Here is a 22,530-nt window from a genome sequence, read left to right as displayed (position 1 = left end):
CGTCGGCTTGCTGAAGAGATACTCAGCTACTCATCCGTGATGATGCATGTTTCATTAGTGCGGTCATATCTTACTATAACATATCATAGCCTAAAAATGCTTTTTATTACTTTAACATGTTGGGAGGAGTAAAATTTACATACGTTTTTAACAACCAGATGCATTTACACTTGTCCAGTTTTGTCTGGAATGCGGTCCAGACCACCTCCTGAAGTGGTTCGAGCGATCGGATTTAAATCGGTCTCAAAAGCATTTCGGAGTGCATTTACACCTGGTCTTTTCTATCCGATCAGAGAAAACGTATGAGGTGGCCAGGTGTAAACAGGCCCTGACAGTGTCAGTGCAGCCTAATTGATAATTTCTGAATATTACTTGCTTTTTGAAGCCCAGCTGAGCAGGCCAAAGGTGACAATGGCAGGGAACAGAAACTAAGGTGATAGCAGTGTAAGAAAAACCTTGAGAAAAACCAGACTTAGTTGGGGGATCAGTTCTGCTCTGGCCTCAATGAACAAACACTGCAATTTAAGATTGAAAGCTGCATCACAAAAAGTTGTTCCGCAAGCCATTTCTATTGATTGACAGTGATAACTGTAGCAATGAACGGAACAAAATATCTGACACGCCAATGTCAAAATAGACCTGTGTATTAAGCGATTCAAAGTAAATTCAGAGTAACAGAGCTACAGTAGCAACATGTCTTGTGTTGACTAAATATATTTAGAAGCTTCTACAGTTGCAGGTAAAACTTAAAAATTGTATTTTTTAAACTAAAGGCAGGGTAGGTGATTTGGTTCAAAAACATTTGTTGTTATGCTGGTTCAAAGTCTCTCACATCCTGATAGCAATCACTAAGTTTTAGTGGTCTAAATTGATTTGTATATATATCATCTGTGGAAGGCATAGGACCACAAAATGTTCGTCCAATCAAAATGTTCGAAATGATACATCAGCATGTTCCAGCGAGAAAATAAAGGTGTTATTATTGTAATATTATGCGCTTTGTAACATAACTTGTTTAATCTCATATTCACAATAAAATATAAGTTTGAATTTGTTGTTGACTGCGTCTTACAAGCTGTTGTTGAAAGTAAAAATAACTAACTTGTTTACATCCCTGTTTCAGTCTCTGTCAATATAATTGTCGTTACTGCTGACTCGCTCAAAAAACAATCTCTTGTTGCCAACTTATGTCGAAGCAATGTAACTAAAATCACAATCACTAACAGACCATTTCTCAATAGTAAATACTAGAATTAAATTCTACTATTATTTATATAAAGTAGGGATGCACCGAAATGAAAATTCTTGGCCGAAGCCGAACAAAGTGAAACACTGGGCCGAATACCGAACACGGGTTTTTGCATTTTTCCTCCATGTAGGCCTATTTTGCCTTTTTTTTTTTTCACTATTGCATAAATTAAATGGCCAAAATGTGCTTTTTACTGTTTTGTCCTGCTTTTAAAATAAAAAATCAATTACAAAACAACAATTTAAATTTTTTTACTTAACACTGAACATTTTTTAACATTTTCGCACGTATCACATTGTCACATGCCTTTAAAAAAATTAACAAAAATGTTACTGAGCAACGGACGAGTAACACCGTTTCAGCGCAGATTTTCCTTGCGCTTTGGACTTTGAAGCATGCCGCCGCGAGCTCGTGCAGCGCTCTCAGAATACATGCAATTCGTGCGTGCATTAGAAAATATAACATTCTGCAGTTTATTTACTAATCGTTTGAGGCCATTTTGCGATTTCAGTCATCATACAGTAGCCTAATCACCAGCATCAGCCACCTCTTCATCTCATCGGAGACATGTGAAGCAGCACTAAACAGTCTCTCGCTGTCGGTGCTTCGTGCTTGTAACGATTTCTGCGCCTTTCTCTGATAGTTTTCAATACTTTCACACTGCCGACATGTTTGCTGCATTAGCGCGTGCCTCTATTTGATCGCATTAGTCATTGTTCGGTACCTATTCTGCCTTTTCGCTTATTCGGCCGAACACCAACATTTTTTTTTTTTTGCTATTTTCGCCCAAATAATTTCGGTTGCCGAACATTCGGTGCATCCCTAATATAAAGTATTATTTCTATTTTTATTTTATACAACAGCCATCATAAAAGTTGACAGCAGTGAGTAGTGAACATGCACACACACCGTGAAAACACACCCGGAGCAGTGGGCAGCCATTTTTGCTGCGGCACCTGGGGAGCAGTTGGGGATTCGGTGTCTTGCTCAAGGGTCTCGTTGAGGATGGAAGAGAGTGCTGTTCATTCACTCCCCTCATGCAGAGAAAATCTAATCTAAGTTACTACTTTGATTCGATTTAAAACTGCAGCCTGTAAGTTTTGCCTCTGTCGCCATCTCTGTTTGAAACCTGCAACTGCAGTTATTTGCAGAATTATCATCTTTATGTGGGTTGTGCATCGGCACGGCTCCTCAGCGTGGATGAATCTAATGTTTTGATGTGTGGCTGTTAGTCACCGCACCGGTGTGGATATTCACTGTACTTTGGAATCACAGATTCTACGTCTTGGAAGAATTTTACTTAAATAACAATTTTCACCAGAAAAGGTAATCTGAATGTGAAAATATCGCAAGTAATATGTCTGCCACTTTTGTTCTAACCAACTGAGAAAAGAAAAGCATTACAATACATCGCTCTACCAATGGTGATTAAATCTAATGATCACTTAGCTCATATCACATCAAACCATGTAAATTATTATTGTCTTTGTACTTTGTTACCATTGAAATGTCTTACTTATCCAGCAGAAAAAAGCCATCTGCATCCATTTTAAACCCCTTCAAAACAGAGTTCACGCCACATTTCAAAAGTCCTGCTGGCATTTATTCTTCTTTTCGCAAGGGCCTGGTTGCATTCTCGTTTTTTCTGTAGCCACTCCAAAGTCTGAAGTCTTTTCCTTTTGATTACAGGTGAATCTCCAGTTATCACTAATGATTGTTGTTTGAACCTTTTTGGATTACAATCCGCCATCAAAATAAGTCTAATTATTCTAGCTGCTTTGAGAAAAGGCTATTAACCTTTGTCCATGACTGTAATCCTGTAAATACTATGTTGTCAATAAATACTGCTACTACCTTACTGCAACAAAATTATTACAATAGCCATTAGAAGTTTAAAAAATATATACATAAAGGAATTTTCACAATGGGATGTATTGGTTATAAGTTGTTGCACATCTGAGAGCTGAGAGTCTGGAAGGCCTTCGTTTTAAGGTCCCGGTGTTTATATAGCTTTGCCTTTGGGTTCCACAAGTAGTCGTTCTCTGAATATGTACATAAACAGATGATACAAGACGATGTTAGACAAACACTGTTCCACTGTTAACAAGACAAGTCAGCTAGCTAGCTGTAAGCAAAATCAACTCAAGTTAGCTAAATACCATAACAAGTATATGGAGCGGTGGTTAAAAATATTTGATGTCTAAATTACAGCCTGGGCACATTAAAGGTGCAGTAAGCGATTTTCTAGAATTGTTGCTGAACACTCGATATTTCAAATCAACCCAAACAAACTCATGTACATGTTACCATCTGGTCCCAGCAGCCCGCTCCGAGCCCCGATGAGTGAGGTTTACCCGCACAGCTTACACAACCAGTGCAAGAGTGGATGTCTGTTTGTCATAGCAGAAGCGAAGCAAAATAATGATTCACGAAAAATAAAGCTAATATAATGAACGAACGACAAGGAAGCACAAAAAATAAACACACAGTAACGCTAGACCTACACAAGAGTATACAAGCAAGAGTTTTAAGTGTTTTAACATTACAACGTCGGCGCCGATAGCCTTGTGGGCAGCGCGCCGACATACAGCGCCCGTCACGAATCCGGTCTATAAACTTCCAGTCACTCACCACCAGAGGTCACCCGCTCTCCACATGGACTCTCACACTACACAGACTGTTACACATAACCCTGGACTATATTTCCCATTCTCCATTGCACTAATCACAAGCTCACCTGAAACCAATCACACACAGCTGCTACCAATAACACACACTATATAAATCAGTCTCATGCCACCATTCAACGCTGAGTATTTCCCTGTCTTAGTTTCTAGTTCCTAGTCTTAGTCTAGTCTCGTTGTGTTTCCTGATTTCCGATTCTTGCCCGCGTATCTTAGATTTACCTTTTGCCTTGCCGTTTCGGACTGTGTTTGCCCCTCGCCTGGACTATTGCTCTCGTTTACGGATTACCTCTCTTGTCAAGCCCTCTGCATAATGTTCGCGGTTGTCTGACTCAAGCCCGTTTTGGATTGCTCTTTTGTCTTGCCTGTGCCATAACTGTTTTCTGTGGTTTGACCCTGCCTGTGTTTTTTGACCATGTTTATTAATAAAAGCTTGCATATGGATCCGCACACCTCTCGTCTCGTCGGCTCCGTTGCGCTATGGGCGTCCCGTGTTCGATTCCTGACTCCAGGACCTTTCCCGATCCCGCCCCCTTCTCTCTCTCCCACTTCGCTTCCTGTCAATTCTGATCTGTCCGGTCACAATAAAAAGGCAAAAAAATAAATCTTTAAAAAAAAAAAAAACTAACATTACAACAACAGCATTTCTTGTTTCAGTGAAACCGCAAAACCAGTTATGGAGATGAAACAACGTTAGCCTCCGTTTTCAGGGATTATCGCTTAACGTTAGGTCTCTCCATTAACACGGGTCCTAAAGCTCTTGCCTGATCATAACCCATCATTTTCCAGTGATATTCCTCAGAGCTGAGACGATACAAAAGAAAAGCTCACCGTTCTACAGACTTTCTGCAAATCACCCTCTCCTCCACCATTGTTTGCTATGGTGCTCGGTCCGACCATCTTTAAAAAAATTTTTTAAAAAAAATCGCTTACTGTACCCTTAAATTGGACAACTGTTAGTATTTTAAGCATTAAGTGAGGTAAATTCCCTATTTTGGGTTGACACATGACAACTTGCCAGCGTAAAAAGACAAGTTCATGCTTTTTTAAAAAACACATTGGTATTCCTCAATTAAATCTAGTCACCTACCTACTGTCACGGGTTGCTACTGTGAGGAGCACGGAGTGAGGAACGAGGAGACCAGGAGTACAAAACAAAGGAGTTTAATTCTTTTTTTCAGGGAATCACACGTAGCATAAGTAGTTGACAAACAATTCCAGACAAGGGAGAACAGAACGGGCTAGAACTAAATAGGATAGATAACGAGGGGCAGACAGCTGATGGGGATAACTAATAACAAGGAACAGGTGATACTAATAATGGGAAAAGTAACTGGAAGGACCAAATAAGGACAACAGGAACTAAACGGGAACATACACGAGACACCTACGAATGAGCCAGCTTCAACAACTCAATTATCCTGTTATTATTATTATTATTATTATTGGTAGTAGTAGTAGAACTGTTGAACAACAACATGTTTTTAATAAAAATTTCTTTTTATATTATAATTTATAAGGAATATGCTAAGCATGAATAATTTTCCATGGTGGATTAAATGTGCCACGTATATAAAATTTTATTTGGCCTATTATGAATAATCAGAATACAATCTCTGAATAAAATTAATTAAAAACGCAACCAGATTAGATTTTTCTGTTCCCTTTGTACAATGTAATGATCAACCCTGATTGTTTGAAGTTGTTACTACATAGTTACCAGATTATAAAATCACTAGTGGAACCCTTTTTATTGGCACATTTTGCGTTCATTTGAAGCTGAAACCCATACCTGCCAACCCTAGAGGGCAGCAACTAGTTCGTAAAAGTTAGATCGTTAACAGATCACTTGCTAAACTCTTGATCAGATACATTTTTGTTCTAAGTGTGAGGACTATTTTAATTCAATCTTTTTTTTTTCTTTTTTTTTTGTTGACCATTCACTTGATTATATCCACTATCTGTTGACTGTTTTCAACCAACACAAATATCGACGATGGACGGTGAGGGCGGGGGTATTCTTCCTTTTTAATTCGTATTAAGTATGAGGTAGATTTTAAAAGAATTTAAACACTAAAACAAATTATACACAATGTGATAATCTCGCTGATGTAGGCAATGTACAATATAACTTCGTGTCAACACCGATTAGTAGGCTACGTCAGAAATATGACGGCGTCATACATGGGTCCTATGGGTTTTATGCATCTTTCGAGGTTTTATGCATCGTTTTAGTTCAAGGTATAGAACGGAGGGAGTTATTGAATTGATAAATAACAATGTTATTATTCTTCACAGGTTCACATCAGGTGTTCTCTGATGTAACATCATTATTGGCCTGTACTGGTTCTCAATGTGTGTTTTGTCAGGAAAAGGAACTTGCAAATATGTCTCACCTTGATTGTTTTCAGAAAAGTAAACTCTGAGATGTCTCATGTAACGATAAGTTCTACAGCTGTACTACAAAGAGATATATGATGTGATTTTGTATTTTTCAACTGGATATTGTAATGCATTTCACCAATCTCATGAGCTTGTCTTTACAGAAAAAAATGTGGTGGCCTGCTTGTGCAAGGACAGCAAACAAACATCCAGAAGACATTACCATTGCCCACTTTGTAAATTTCAAACTTTTGCACGGTCAGTCATCTTCATAAAGCATTTGAAAGCCATACATGGTGTAATGTGGAGTCGTGTGACAACGGAGTTGTAGATCCAAAAGCAAGGCTTTATTGAAAAGAGCGAGGTCAGAACAGGCAGGGTCAAAACACCAGCAAACAGTAATATCCCAGGCACAGGCAAGAGAGTAATCCACAGAACTGGCAATGGTCAGGGCAGGCAGCAAACAATCGTAAAAACCAGATAAACAGTCCAAGATCCAAAAAACCATGAAAGCAAGGCAAGGCACAAGAAAACAAGGAAACACTGACAGGAACACAGACACTAGAAAACATTACGGCTATCAATCATCAGCGGTGTGAGAGTCTGTGTGTGCCATTCTTATAGTGTGTGACTGATGAGGTGATGAGAGACAGGTGACTGCAATGGGTGAGTGCTGATAAGTCCGAGCAAAGGATTATGGGAAATGGAGTCCTGCGTAAAGTGGCAAGAGTCTGGAATCCAGCTAGAGATCATGACACATGGTAGGTGTTCTACTGTGGCATCTTGCAACAATCTTTTTGTTAATCAACATCAGCAAGGCACTGAACCCATCCAAAGAATGTTACAATCAATTATTGTATTATTTTTTTTCAAATAATAGTAGAACAAATGACCCTTGTGATGTATTGGCAATAGAAATGTGTTGAGCCAGGCAATGTGATTTTCCAAAGGATTGTTACATGTACTCTTTAATGAATTATGGTCGTTACTCTCTATGAGTGCTGATTGATTAGACAACTGGCAGTTGAAACCGTTTGGTATTGGTCACCCTATAATGACAAGTTTATTGAAACTTTATTTTTTTAATAACTAACAGTAAATACATTAACATACATAATTGAATCGTAAAATATGATTTTTCAAAAGGCTCTTGATGTCCTGTTGTGGTGTTTTGGCTTTAGTTGTTTTCCGGTTTTATTTAGGAAGTATCACTTATCTTTGTGAGTCTCTTGGATTGGCTTCCTTTGTTTTCCCCTTTGTGATTGTCTGTCTGTTTTTGAAATCAACTTTAACATGTAACATACGAGACATGTCACTTTTTCACTATTTTTGGCTAAAAAAGCTATCACATGCTCTGTGATGTTTTGGGTTGATGATAGGATGGCATCATGGCATTCTACTGTTCTGTGCAGTGTATATTGGTTGTGTGATGGCACTTCGTAATATCATAATCACTGCTTATGCTACTTGTTTCATCTTTTTTGTTTACATGTAATTTTTTTCTCATGTGTATCCTCTGCATCCTTGTGTCTTTCTCTATTGTTTGTCTATGTGTGTGCTTTTTAGTGTAATTTTTAAAATCTCTTGCTGTTTGTAGTAATCTCTTGTTTTGTGTGAAAAAACAGGCTATACAGAGTCTTGCAGGGTTTGAGTATGTTGTTTGAACCTTTTTTAATGTTTAACATTTCCAGCTGTGACAACCAGTGTTCATCTTTTAGCAGAGAAGTCAAGATCATTGAAACGAAAAGCTGATGATGTGACCAGTGACTCCACAGAGAAATTGGACTCAAAGCCGGACATAAAGCCTCTAAAACTTTTTCCATGTCCACACTGCAAAGCTGTCCTAAGTGCACCCAAAAATTTACAAAGACATCATATCACCCTGTTGAAAAAACAGCATATGCTGGTTAGGTATGTTTTGACGATGGGATGCTGGTTTAAGCTGGTCCTTTGCTGGTTTTAGCTGGTCCTTTGCTGGTTTAAGCTGGTCCTTTGCTGGTTTATGCTGGTCCTTTGCTGGTTTAAGCTGGTCCTATGCTGGTTTAAGCTGGTCCTTTGCTGGTTTATGCTGGTCCTTTGCTGGTTTATGCTGGTCCTTTGCTGGTTTATGCTGGTCCTTTGCTGGTTTAAACTGGTCCTTTGCTGGTTTAAGCTGGTCCTTTGCTGGTCCTTTGCTGGTTTATGCTGGTCCTTTTGCTGATTTATGCTGGTCCTTTGCCAGCACATGACCAGCATAAACCAGCAAAGAACCAGCATAAACCAGCAAAGGACCAGCTTAAACCAGCATCCCAGCGTCAAAACATACCTAACCAGCATATGCTGTTTTTTTCAACAGGGCAGGGATGCACACAACTATTACACTACACCCTTGATATGTATTGATGTAAGGAACGGAATCTATGTTACTCAAAAATATGAACATAGCCTGGTTTTCCCAATTCATGTTGTCAAGTCAACAAATCCACTAAATATTGACTGTGAGGTAGAGAACTGTCGCCGATTTATGCCGATTGCTTGGTCTTCTGGAAATCCTGGAAAAGAGTGTGTACACCTTGAAAGAACCAAGACTGCCAAGTCATATGTAAAGCCTGCAGAACTACAGTGTAGCTCACTGAAAGACATGCTGAGCAAAGGTCTAGTGTCCTCAGAGTGGGCTGTCAAATGTGAACTCAACAACGCTGCAAACAACCATGGAGTTGATTTGAGTCTTTCCCGTATTTTTTGGAGACAAAGGATACTCTGAACAGTGGTATTTTTTTTTGCTGTGTTCACAAATAAAACAGACAACAGGTGTCAGTTTAGGAGAACAAGAGTGACATTTGATGCAGTGGTAGGACAGTGGAACTGTCAGTGTCAAGGAACTGGAACATCACATCGTTGTGTACATCGAATGATGGGAGTGTGGTGGATTTTTCAGGAGTCCCCAGGCACCTTATGGAGCTTTTCCACTGCATGGTACGGCACGGTACGGTTCACTTTTGGGGGGGTTTTCCACTGGGTACAGTAACCTGGTACCTGGTACTTTTTTTAGTACCACCTCGGTTGAAGTTCCAAGTGAACCGTACCGTTACCAAAACGTGACGTGTAAACTCTGCTGATCACGGATTGGCCGGAGAGAATCGTCACTATCTGAGTCACTGAACTTGCGACACAAACACAAAAGAACCGCTAGATTTAAATCAGCACAGCCAGCGAAGGATCGAACGCAACTGTTTTGAACGAGCGCACCTTTTTTAACAACCAAAAAGTGGTTGTTTCATTGTCTGTTGAGGAAGTACAGACGTTCCTCTCGTTTATAACAGAGGAGCGGATCCAGCGAGAGCTTGATGGGGTGACGCGGAATGAAAAAGTTTTTCAGGAGTCGCGGCAGTAGAGGCGGCACAACTATAACGACATGTGAATAATCTCGCCCACTCTAAAGCGGTACTGACTGCAGTGGAAACGCAAACCGAGCCGTGCCGTGCCATAATAACCGAGCCAAGCCGAACCGTGCCGTGCCGTACTGAGCCGTTCCGAGCCGAGTCGTACCACGCAGTGGAAAAGCGCCATTAGTGTCCACCTCAGATATTCAAGTAGAGGACTTTGACGATTTGGAGACTCACATGGCTGAGAGCAGCATCATGTGTGAACCACACAATATGAACACACAAAAAAAAATCAGTGTTATGACAGAATACCTTTCAAAACTAAAATGCATCCCATGCCTGCAGGAATTACCTTTAAAGCTGAGGACTCAGGAGGAAGAACCACCACCGTTTTGCTCCCTCAGAAAACTCCTGCCCATACTGTCCTGGGCCTATCCAAACCAAAGTTGTAACCACCCAAGCTGTGGTGTATGTCCGAAAAGTTATGTCAACAAGCAAGTCTATACCTTTGCATGTATCCATCATGGTATCTCAGTAATATCTGACTTTAACGGTAGTAAATGAAGCATGAAACATTTACACATGTAGCGCTTCATTACAACTGGATTATAATGTATAAAGCATTAATGTACCACTATACACTCAAAGTGCTTTACAGTGGTATCAGGGATTTCTCCTCAAACCACCACCAATGATTACAGAAAAAAAAGTATTATTTATATCAGCTTTTTATGTTTATTTTCATTTTATAGGTGTTTCTGTTGCTGTAAAAGAGTGCCCAACGTGTGCAAACATTGTGAGATTCCAAGAATATTCTTCTGGATTAGTCAGTACTACCTCATTACCACTACAAGAACAGCTGGATAGCGATCACAGGGACATCTGAAAGATAGTGCTTATATGACAGGTTCCACCAAAAAAATCAAAAATGTCCAGAAGAGAAGTTGAGAAACCTCAACATCTGCCCTGCCTTAAGAACAGAAGTAAACTCAGTTTACGCAGTTCAATTGTGAACTTTCAGCTGTACGGTATTCATTGTGCCAAAGGAATGAGGCATACTTCAAACAGACTCTAAGGGTGCTTTCACACCTGGCCTGTTGTTTCGGAACCTGGAGCGTTTCCCCCCTTAGCTCAGTTCGTTTGGGCATATCACGGCAATCGCGCTCGGATCCGTGCCAAAACAATCGGTCCGAGATCGCCTGAACGAGGTGGTCTCGGCTCGATTGAAAACGAACTCTGGAGCGGTTCGGTTGTAGTGAGAAAGCAATCCGATCTAACGGACCAACGAACCAGGCTATATCACAATGTATATTACGTAAGTTCCGTGAAAAGCATTAGCTTTGTTGTTTTGCTAATACTTCAAAATGAACCTGTGAATGTCTGTGGGTGAGCACATCTTCGCCATTCAAAATCAAAGCGCACTTTTTCATTTTATAATGCCGTCTTATTGCTCTTCTTCCTAGTATGTGCATTTTAAAAATGTTTTCCCGATGAATCCTGAACTCCTGCTCAAAGTGATAAATGAATATAACGAGTATGACATCTACAAAAAAACCAAAAAACAATAAGCCCGCGAAGCTGTTGTTGTTCCATCCTAATGGATGACAGCTGTAAAAGCTCAGTGGAATCCCGGAAAATAAACCGTGAAACTTTGACCAATGAGAGAACAGTTTACTCGCGTGTGACTTGTATGAACAAATTTGTTCCGTTTAGAAACATTGCCGTATGAAAGCGAACCGCACCAAGAATAAAAAGCAACATTGTAATAATTTTAATCCCTGTTTCGGAACAAAGCAATCGATCTACAGGTGTGAAAGCACCCTAAGGGTGTTGATTGATCTGCACAATGACAAGATCAACCGGACTTTTAAGGCTGATATTGAGGTCGTCTGTTGGATTGCATGGGATGCTAGGACTGTACTCTGCTGGTAGGATTCCTCATATCATATTACAAAATAATAAAATTGTATAAATTGTGGAAGCGCTAAAATTCAAATTACCAAATTTTGATGCGAAAATCGCAAAGTTACACCAAAGTAAACAACCTGTTTTTCATAAAACATGTTTGTTTTTAGATGGACAGAGACCTCCCCAGCCTACTTTTGGCGGCAAACTGAACATCCCACATGACAGCACTAAAGGTCCTTGCACACTGAGCACGAAATTTTCGTATGTGTTTTTTCCTATTGATCATCCTTTCCTATCAAAATGCGTGCAACGGATACGAAAACGCAGAAAATCGAACCTGATCTGAATTTTTTATGCCGGATGAAAGTTTCGGAGGCAGTGTGTAAACGTGATTGACACAACGTGAGGTCGTATTTATTTTTTTAACATGCAAAAATTTCGGACTCAGTGTGCAATTTATGCTCAAACAGCAACATTACAGACTAACTAAAGTTGAAAAAGTGAAAAAGCATAATAGCACTCCTTTAAGTTTTCATTTGTAGCACAATTATATGCTATAAAAGACAATGACTAGGTAATTACTCAAGTTTTCTGCCTTTTTAATTTTGTCTCAAATTACACTGTAAAGTAAAGGAATGAACAGTTTGTTTGTTGTTTTGCAATGTGTGTTTAAAGGAAAAGCTGAAGAACTTATTCACTGGAGGCCGCGATGAAAATCAAACCCTGGCTTGTGTGTCCTGCAGATTTCCAGTGTCAATAAAGGATATCCGCAGTGTTTGCCCACCGGACTTGTTGGGAGAGTCTTTGTTGGCCATGCCATGGTTACACTGATTACTCGAGTGTAAATGAGTAATATTGTTTTGCTATTAACATCTGAAATTAATTGAACTGTGATTAACATAGCTGCTGTGTATGTGAAACGCAAATGCTGTCCTTTGACTTAATACAAAATCAGATTTATATTATTAAGTATTAACAAATGTATTGTATTACAGGCAATTAACTATCGAGTAGCCCAGCTGGCTCAAGAGAACATGGTAATAACTTTTAATTTCCTCCCTCTATGACCTTTTTACACCAAGATTTACATAAATATTAATGATACTTTTTTATGTTATAGTATGGTTCTGAGTTAAATAAACTAAAACCCCTATAAACTAAGTAAAAATAGCAGTATTTTAGTGATATGCTGTTTACATATGCAGATAGCGATAGATTCTTTTTACATTATGTAAAAAATATCAGTATTTTCTTTGCAATAGTAGTTAGATGCTATTTATACTACTTAGTGCAAATAGTGCCAGATATCTGCACCGCTATTGTAGTACATTATAAAACAGTATGTAATAATAACGTATTAGGCGTAAATTATAATTTTTATTAAAAATGTAGGTTACACTTTATTTCGATAGTCCACTTTAGACATTCTACTAACTATAAGTAACTTTGTAACTACATGTCAACTACATGTCAACTACTTCTCATTAATTTGCAACTACATGTCTACTAACTCTCAGAATAGACTGTTAGGGTAGGTTTAGGGTTAGTAGAATAAGTTGACAAAGAAAGTGTTAGAAGATATTAAGCAGACAGTCTACTAATATACTAACTGCTAGTTGACATGTAGTTGCAAAGTTACTTATTGTTAATAGAATGTCTAAAGTGGACTATCGAAATAAAGTGTTACCAAAATTTAATTTAGATTTGAGACAATATAGCCCTCCCTACACCTACCCAAAGACTATAGAATACCCAAGACGTGTCACTCGTATTGTTTTGAATGGGGAAAAATGCAACGCTCAATATGGCCGCTCAATCGCCCCACCTTCTGATTAATAGAGCCAATCGCTAATCGGTAAAGTCAGCGCGTCACTGCAGCTGCTGTTAGAAGTCCCGGTTGCTATTGAAACAGTCAGCGCTCCGAGACGTGCTCTATGTCCCAGGAGGACTTGAACGCAGCATTAGGACTGCGCATGCGCACTGGCTGATCTAGCCTGAAAAATAGGATTTTTATAATGCTATTTGAGCAAAGAAACAACATTTATGACAGTTGTTGTCAGATTTTTTTGGTGATTTCAAATATGAAATTTAATCGTAAGCTTAGTGAACAGTTTTGGAGAATTTGATGTTTCCCCATTCAAAGAGATAGGAGCTGCACTTGCATGCCCGAGGGGCGTTTCAAAGATGGCTGCCAAGTGACGTGACTTGTCTTAAAAGGACTTTGACCTACCCTATTCTTAACCTTAACCTTATTTGAAACTTTTCAATCATTTCCTTCATTTTTATTGAAAATAAGTGCCTTTCTGATGTGATATGTGATGTGAAAAGGGAGAAGAATGAGTTCGGCAAAAGGTTCATTCGAACTCCGGTTATTCGTGTCAAAATGTAGCTGTTACGCACTTTGCTACCTATGCCACTAGGGCTTTTATTTTGCAGGCGTCTTTTGTAACCTTTTCTTTTGTCTGACCGTACCACATGTTGGTGGGCGGAGTTAGTGTAAATAGCTTCTGCCAACAAGGCAGGATTTTTGCACTTAGTGTAAATAGACACTCTGTTTATTATTTGAGACCTTTAGACGTGCAAGAAGAACCTGTTTTTCACACGTCACTCTAACACAGAAGGAGGAAACTGTAATCTCCTCAGTTCAAGGAAACCGAAACTTAAGAGTAGTTGCGCGGTTGTGTGTTTGTGTCGCTGTATACTTGTAGTAAAATGGCAGAAGCCAGATTTTCTCAGGATGAGTTCTTGTGTGCAGTGTGTCTGGATCTCCTGAAGGATCCAGTGACAACTTCCTGACTGTGATGCTGGAGCTGGAGATGTTCAGTGTGACGTCTGTACTGGAAGAAAATACAAAGCCGTCAAGTCCTGTCTTGTGTGTCTGAACTCTTACTGTCAGAATCACCTCGAACAACATGAGAGTTTCTTTAAAGGAAAGAAACACAATTTGACTGAAGCCACTGGACGACTGCAGGAGATGATCTGCCAGAAACATGACAAGCTCCTTGAGGTTTTCTGTCTTACTGACCACAAATATATATGCGTGCTGTGTGCAATAGATGAACATAAAAACCACCACACTGTATCAGCTGCAGCACAGAGGACTGAGAAACAGGTATGAACAAAGAAGTAGTTCACCCAGAAATTAATTAACATTCATCATTTACTTATCCTCATGTTGTTTCAAACTCGCATGACTTTCATAACATATTCCTTTTTTATTTTAGGTACCTATTTATTTATTCATCTTATGACATGCAAGAGCATGTCGTGTATGAAATAATGTCTGTGTGCGTGTAAATGAACAAACTGATGATTTATATGCTTAATCATCTGTATTTGTATATACATTGTTGTGATTGTTTGTGACTGGAATTTTACGGAAAGTTCAAAAGTTACGTTTTTATTTCTAGAAAATATTCACATCTTACTTTAAAGGTGCTGTATGTTATTTTTTGCCTCTTCTAAAGCCAAAAAAAAAACAATGTTTGTAGATATTAAGGAAACATGTTACGTTTACATAGCTGTTTAGAGCCAGTAATTCTACTCTGAAATGTGCTTTCCGGGGAGGAATGCCTGGGTTTTTGCGGTATCCATTTCAACCGCTAGCTGGCAGTATTACATACTGCACCTTTAAATGTACTGTATGGAAAGTAATGTAAAGGTACTGTAATGTCACTGTAAACTTACATCATTTACAGGAGGTATATACTTTAAAATAACTATTTGGTCATTACATACATCTTCAAATAATATATCCATCACATTGAATGTTTAACTTTTTTTGTATTTTGGCCCAGTTCACTCTCATGTAGCTGTAAAAATACACTACCGTTCAAAAGTTTGAGATCAGAACGATTTTTAATGTTTTTTACAGGAGTTTCTTCTGCTCATCAAGGCTGCATTTATTTGATCAAAAATACAGGAAAAAAATTTATATTGTAAAATATTATTACGATGTAAAATCATGTTTTTCTATTTTAATATACATTAAAATCCTATTTATTTCTGTGATGCGCAGCTGTATTTTCAGCATCATTACGCCAGTCTTCAGTGTCACATGATCTTCAGAAATCATTCTAATATGCTGATTTATTATCAGTGCTGGAAACTGTTGTGCTGCTTAATGTTTCTTTTTGGAAACTGTGATACTTTTTTTCCAGGATTCTTTGATGAATAAAAAGTTAAAAAGAAGAGCATTTATTTAAAATATAAATCTTTTCTAACAATCAAAAGTTTGGGGTCAGTAAATTTGTATTATTTCTTTCTTTGAAAGAAATTGAAACTTTTATTCAGCGAGGATGTTAAATTTTTAAGTGATAGCAGATTTATATCGTTAGAAAAGATTTATAATTTGAATAAATGCTGTTCTTTTTAACTTTTTATTCATCAAAGAATACTGAAAATTGCAGTTTCCCAAAAAATATTTGGCAGCACAACTGTTGCCAACATTGATAATTGTAATAATACATCAGCATATTAGAATGATTTCTGAAGGATCGTGTGACACTTTTAGACTGGAGTAATGGCTGATGGAATTTTAAATATACTTTTAAGTATAAAAAACTTAAACTTAAACACTTCTTTTTCACGAAGGGTTAGTGGACCGTGTTGATAGTTAAAGGTGGGGTAAGCGATTTTTCAAAAACGCTTTAGTAAACTGATTCGGGCCGAATAGCAAAACAAACTTGTAGCCAATCAGCAGTAAGTGGCGTGTCTACTCATGATGTGGAGGAGAGAGAGTTAGTGCACAGGACGGACATTAGCGAGTCGAGCGACAGAAAGATCAAGATAGCGGATAAAAAACAAAAGAGGAAAACGTCTACAGAACAAAAGAAGGCTTAAGGCAAGAAGTAGGACCCGTGGATCGGACGCAGAGGTTGCTTTGTTTCTTCTCGATAGGTGAGTAACACCGTGTCTGCGCCGCAACAGCTAACGTCTGTCTAGTACACTGGACGCGACAAAGCGACCGTTGAAAATCATTTGAAATTTGTGTCAATACGTCATGAATAGAACGCAGCAGCAGTTTCTGTCGGGGATTTGTCGTGTAGTGCCGCGCCGCATCAGTGTAGACCATAGATATGTATATATATCTATGGTAGACAGCATCACTGATTATAATGAGTTCTATAGTATTTTGTCGCGCCGCGCCACTCGTGTCCGGTGTAGACACGGTGTAACATTGGTTTTGCTTTGTTTCACAGAACTAATCGTTGCCTGGGTTGCGTACGTATATGTGGGGCGGAGCTATCAAAATAGGGACGAGACCCTTTTGGGGTAGGGGCATGTTTGTTTTGGTGATTTCAAATGTCAACTTTGGCTACCAGAAATCGCTTACCCCACCTTTAAAATAGAAACCATTATTTTATATTGTAATAACAATATATTTTTCTGTATTTTTGCTATTTACTATATAAATGCAGCCTTGATGAGCATAAGAGACTTCTTTAAAAAACATTACAAGTCTTACTGATCCCAAACTTTCGAACGATAGTGTAGTTGCCTGCTGAAATTGAAATATATATACATCTTCATGACTAGATAGACACAGGTGAGTTTCTCTTTACTCTTGTTAGACACTCAACCGGAGGTAATCCTGTCAGATCATCCATCCTTTGAAAAAGTTAACTTTTAACGGATTAAACCAGATTGGCCGACCTGTACATGCTCACTCAAATAACAATCGCGGTCCCAGACAGTGAGTGACCTTACATATTCAGGCAAAATCTGATTTTCTTCAGTCGTTGTTAAAAAAAATTAAATAAAACAGCTAACCAAATTTCATAGCTAGCGTTAGTGAAGCAGTAAGAGAAATCTTTCTGCCTCCACCTAAGCTCCGCCCACAGAAAAACGTCACAGCGTTTACTAACAGAAAAGGGGTCTATAAAACTAGGCACTGATAAAATATGACGACACTTGTACTTGAACTTACTTAACCATGTTAGAACTTTAACCCCTCAGTCTCACCACTTCGCAGATACTGAATTCATATCAGCTTTTCACTTGATGATTTAGTGACAGTATTTCAAGTGAATAGTGAATGTGACATTTCCCGTTATGGTTTGTGCTCCAGAAGCAGCTGAAGGAGACGCAGAGGAGGTTCAAGCAGAGAATCCAGCAGAGAGAGAAAGATCTTCAGCAGCTGAGAGAGGCTGTGGAGTCTCATAAGGTGAGTCTGGAGAAGAAGAGAAGTTTGTCTCCGTCTCAGTTCAGACTCACTGAAGCCTGAATCACTGTGTGTCCTAACAGCGCTCTGCACAGACAGCAGTGGAGGACAGTGAGAGGATCTTTACTGAGCTCATCCGCTCCATTGAGAGACGCCGCTCTGAGGTGACACAGTGGATCAGAGATCAGGAGAAGGCTGCAGTGAGTCGAGCTGAAGGACGACTGGAGCGACTGGAGCAGGAGATCAATGATCTGAGGAGGAGAGAAGCTGAGCTGGAGCAGCTTTCATACACACAGGATCAAATCCAGTTCTTGCAGGTAACAGAGATCTAGAAGAACAGCAGGATCATAGTGGACATGAGCAACCCTTATGAAACAAAAATATATGTGACCCTGGACCACAAAACCAATCTTAAGTCGCTTGGGTAAATTTGTAGCAATAGCCAAAAAAACATTGTATGGGTCAAAATTAACAGTCTAGAATAATCATGGCTGATAGTAAGACATGCAAACGTAAAAGAAAACCAAACTGGATGCATGAACAGCTGTTACTTCTTACCCAACTGGTTAATGAAAACAAGCATATAATCAAAGGAAATTTTGGAGTTGGGATAACCTCCAAGACCAAAGGCGATACCTTTTTAAAAGGTCATTATGGTCAAATGTTTCTAAAATTTTTACGTCCCGAGGCAGATTGCCGGCAACAGACATTTTAGGATAGTTTGTGGCTTGATCTTAGTGACTTAAAAGTCCTCTTCACTACTCCTAACTTTACACAGTTTTAGGAGCTAGTTTTAGTGCTAAAACGCTTTGTGAAATACTCTTAGAGCAAAATTGTAGGAGTCCTAAATTTAGGACTGACGCCCATTATTTTTAAGATTTTCTCCTAAATCGGCGAGTTATGAGCTACATTTGGCTTTAAGATGTTTTGTGAATACTGGCCCAGATTATAATTTTTTTTATTGATCAGTCTTTAACTACCATTTGTAACAAATTTCAATATGTATAACTGCCTATAATTGTGCAGCCTGTTCATTATTAAAATAAAATAGTCAATCAAACGTAAAACATTGCACTGCTCAATTTGAATAGTCGTTTTGCATGACCACCGCCTCACCATGCTGTTATTATTTGTCACATGAACTGCTCAGAGATTTATAAGTTGCAGATCCAAGTGCAGCGTTTATTGAAAACAGGGCAAAATCCAAGTACACGGTTTAAGAACAGGCAGAAGGTCCAAACCAGTAAGTCCAAAAGATAAACAACTCCAGAGGGCAAGGCAAAAGGATAATCCACAAAACAGGGGCCCGTTCTCCGTATGTCGCTAACTCAGTTAGCTGGATTTGATTGTTGATGATTTGGCCTGTAAACCTGCTCGGGAGCAGGCTTATTTCATGTAAACAGGATTAGATTGCATCTTTTTAAGCAGAATTGATACTTAAAATCTGTCCCAGCCACTGCTACTTTATTAGAAGAGTACCCTACTGATGCAGGGACAATAATTTACAATAATAATTTAAAAAGTAATTTGAAAATATATAGGGATGCACCGATATGAACATTTTGACCGATAACGATAATTATTTATTTTTGAAAGCCGATAACCGATATGTTGGCCGATAAATCTATATCCAAATTTTTATATACTTTTTGAGAGCCTGATTACAAAAAAGGTCTCATCATTAAAACCCACATCCCAAACACTTCAACATAAGCAGCCTAGTTTGAACGGTGTACGTTTTAAAAATAATTTTACTCTCCCATTACCAAATTTAGTCATAAAAAAGTCTTACAAATAAATAAACTAATGCATAAATAATGCAAACAAGTCACTGGACATAAAATGTATTTAAAGATAATATAATAATGTTGTGTAGTCTTTAATACTATAGACACAGCCAGTTTTACTCACTGAGAGATCTATTCGTCATAAAATTATTACTTCATAATTGTATTCGAGTCTTACACACATGCTATACAGATAATGTAGAGTCGTGCATTAATCTGAGTGGTGACAGATATTATGGGAGTGGCTTGATGGAGCGCAGGAGACGCAGATAACATGATCTTGACCCTTAAGAAACTCTAATTAATGCCGTCACATAACAAATCTGCATCAAAGATAACATTTTAATGAATTGCTAATTACAACACTGAAATAAAAATGTAAAACCTGTACAAATACTATAAATCGTGAAGAGAAATAATTGGGAATCGTGTAAAAAAAAAAAAAATTTAAAACAGGGCACATTTCATTCTCAAGCTTTTCGTCAGGTGTCTTTTTTAATTGTATGATGTCGTTACGTTGCTGTCTTGCCGCCAGCCAATCGCTGCACTGCTGATCGTCGTTTCGAGTATCGATACATAGCCCCTTTTCAGGGAACACGAGAACGCGCAGTAATCTTAAACAACTTAATCCAGATATTTTAATCAAATCCACAAATTCGTTTGAAGAACCAAATTAGCCAGAGATCAGTTATCACGATTAGAAGATCTGTAATCTTTCAAATAGTGATGGGCACGTTCGAAACACTGCTTCACGAAGCGTCGAAACATTTGCATTGTTTCAAATCAGTGTTTCGGAGCGCGTATCAAACCGGCCAGGTCATGTGATTTTAGCAAACGAAGCTTCGTTACGTCACACTGGCTACGTTTACATGCAACCAAATAATCCGTTTGTAATCGGATTGATGGCTCAATCGGACTGAAAAGCCATCATGTAAACACCTTAATCGATCCGACTGAGCTCGATCGGAATGAAATTTCAATCGGATTGAAGGGGGTGGATGGTTCACCACTAGGGGGTGTTGATCTCAAAGTGAACCCATGAACCACTTCTGGTTGCCCAGTTAACTATGTGACATGAAATCCCACGAAATTTTACTATAAGAATAAAGAATTCAGGGCCAGATGTTGTGGGTTATTGAGTAGGAGGAGAACTATATTATTTGAGAAAGAGCATATTACAATGAGTGGCATTAAATAATTAATTTAGTTAATTGTGTGTTAAGGGTTTGATTATACTTAAATAAAACACATAACACAAGCACTAATATTTAATAGTATTTAAGTGTATATTATTTATTTTTTGAAATGGTATTTCTAAAAAGACATTTCCATTTGTTTTGTAAGTTTGGTCCAGACAGAGCCGTAGGGCCGTCTCTGGTTTGGTCTGAGTTCTTGATGCTTTTACAACGTTTTCGCCAGCATGTGCTGTTTCAAGTGCTTCGAAACATCAAATCATTTTTCGAAGCAATTGGTTCAATGCTTCGAAAGCTTTGTTTCTCCCATTACTACTTTCAAATCATCTCAGATTAATTAAGCGAGGTACGAAGAATGGGCCCCAGGCAAGAGATCCAAAAACCATGAAACATAAACAAGACCGAAAGAACTCCGAAGACAGTGTAACAATGTAAAACCTCAATGTCAATGGTAGTGACAAACACACCCTGCGTCTCAATGTTCATACTATCCATCCTAAATAGTATGTGAGATTAGAATAAGTGTGTCTTAAAGCATAGTATGTTGAAAAGAGTATGCCAAAAGTCCCCGGATGGTCTACTATTTCAGGTCGATTTTTGAAGTGTGGATCCGTGCACACTCTAATGGCTAATATTGCCCACAATCCATTGCGCTTTGGTGAAGGATTCTGTCCAGAACTACAAACGTGAATAAATTGCGTTAAAAAACTACAAACATGGCGGATGTGCACAACCGGCAGTTAGGTAGAGAGGCTTAGAAAAAGGGGTTTGAGCTACTAATATTCAACATTGAACCTGGTAAAAAAATATTTATTTAATGTTATCTGTGTTAAATTTAATCTGCAACAGCATTGTAAACTTTTATAAACATCCGTTTGGTCGTTAACTTTTAAATGCATCAATGTGCTACTTCTTTTCTCTCCAATACGGTAGGAAGTTAAATTAAATGCAATGTGGAGGATGTTAACTGTGACAAAATGATTGACAGGCCAGTTTACAGTGACAAGGTGCGTGTATCTATGCGACAGAGCGTCCGTTAAAGACGCAGTTGTGTGACGAGCTTGCCTACTCTTCTACTACACACTCAAAAGTGTGTACTTTTTCTTCACCAAAAGAGTACATACTTTAGTAGGCATATTGAGACGCAGCAACAGCTTATATAGGCAGGACCCTAATGATCCAAATGGATGCAGGTGCAAACAATCATCTCACATGAGACAGCAATGTAGTCTGGGAAATGGTGTTTGTAACAGAATGTCCGTGAAGGGAGAAGTGCTCTCTAGTGGCTAAAGAGGGCACACCAGCTGGATATTATGACAATTATTAGGCTATAGCCTATATCAGGGGTGTCCAACCCTGCTCCTGGAGAGCTACCGTCCTGCAGACTTTAGTTCCAACCCTGCTCCAGCACACCTGTCTGTAATTATCAAGCAACCCTGAACACCTTGATTAGCTGGTTCAGGTGTGTTTGATTGGGGTTAGAGCTGAAATCTGCAGGATGGTAGCTCTCCAGGAGCAGGGTTGGACACCCCTGCTTTAGACCATACAAATGTTAAATCTTAAAATAAAATATTTGGGTTAACACTGCATCTTTCTGAGAAAAAAATGCAGCGATTGATATATATAGTTTATAGTTATTTTCTAAGCTTCAGTGTACTGTCAAAAACCTTCATTATTGTTTATTTAATTCTAACAAATAAGTTCTTGTTAAAAACTAACCAAAATTAAAAATATTTTGCTTATAATGTCTGTACAGGAGAGACTTGGTGTTGTTTCCAAACAAAAGGAAATATATAACT

General features: G+C 38.6%; 1 protein-coding gene across 1 annotated transcript in view; it reads left to right on the top strand.

Annotated features, from left to right (window-relative positions):
• Positions 1-14,373: 14,373 nt before the first annotated feature.
• Positions 14,374-22,530, top strand: part of LOC107692251 (tripartite motif-containing protein 29-like) — a gene marked incomplete at its 5' end in the record, with an annotated part of 10,050 nt that continues 1,893 nt past the window's right edge. Inside the window, 3 exons of the mRNA XM_016491213.1 lie at positions 14,374-14,700; positions 17,659-17,754; positions 17,835-18,068. Of these exons, the coding sequence (XP_016346699.1) occupies positions 14,374-14,700; positions 17,659-17,754; positions 17,835-18,068 (657 nt within the window). The remainder of the gene's footprint in view (positions 14,701-17,658; positions 17,755-17,834; positions 18,069-22,530) is intronic.

The sequence above is a fragment of the Sinocyclocheilus anshuiensis genome, unplaced genomic scaffold (genome assembly GCF_001515605.1).
Source record: "Sinocyclocheilus anshuiensis isolate Anshui unplaced genomic scaffold, SAMN03320099.WGS_v1.1 scaffold998, whole genome shotgun sequence".
In the NCBI taxonomy this organism is placed as follows: domain Eukaryota; kingdom Metazoa; phylum Chordata; class Actinopteri; order Cypriniformes; family Cyprinidae; genus Sinocyclocheilus; species Sinocyclocheilus anshuiensis.
The sequence above is the reverse complement of the archived record's forward strand: the minus strand, read 5'-3'. Positions and strand labels throughout refer to the sequence as shown.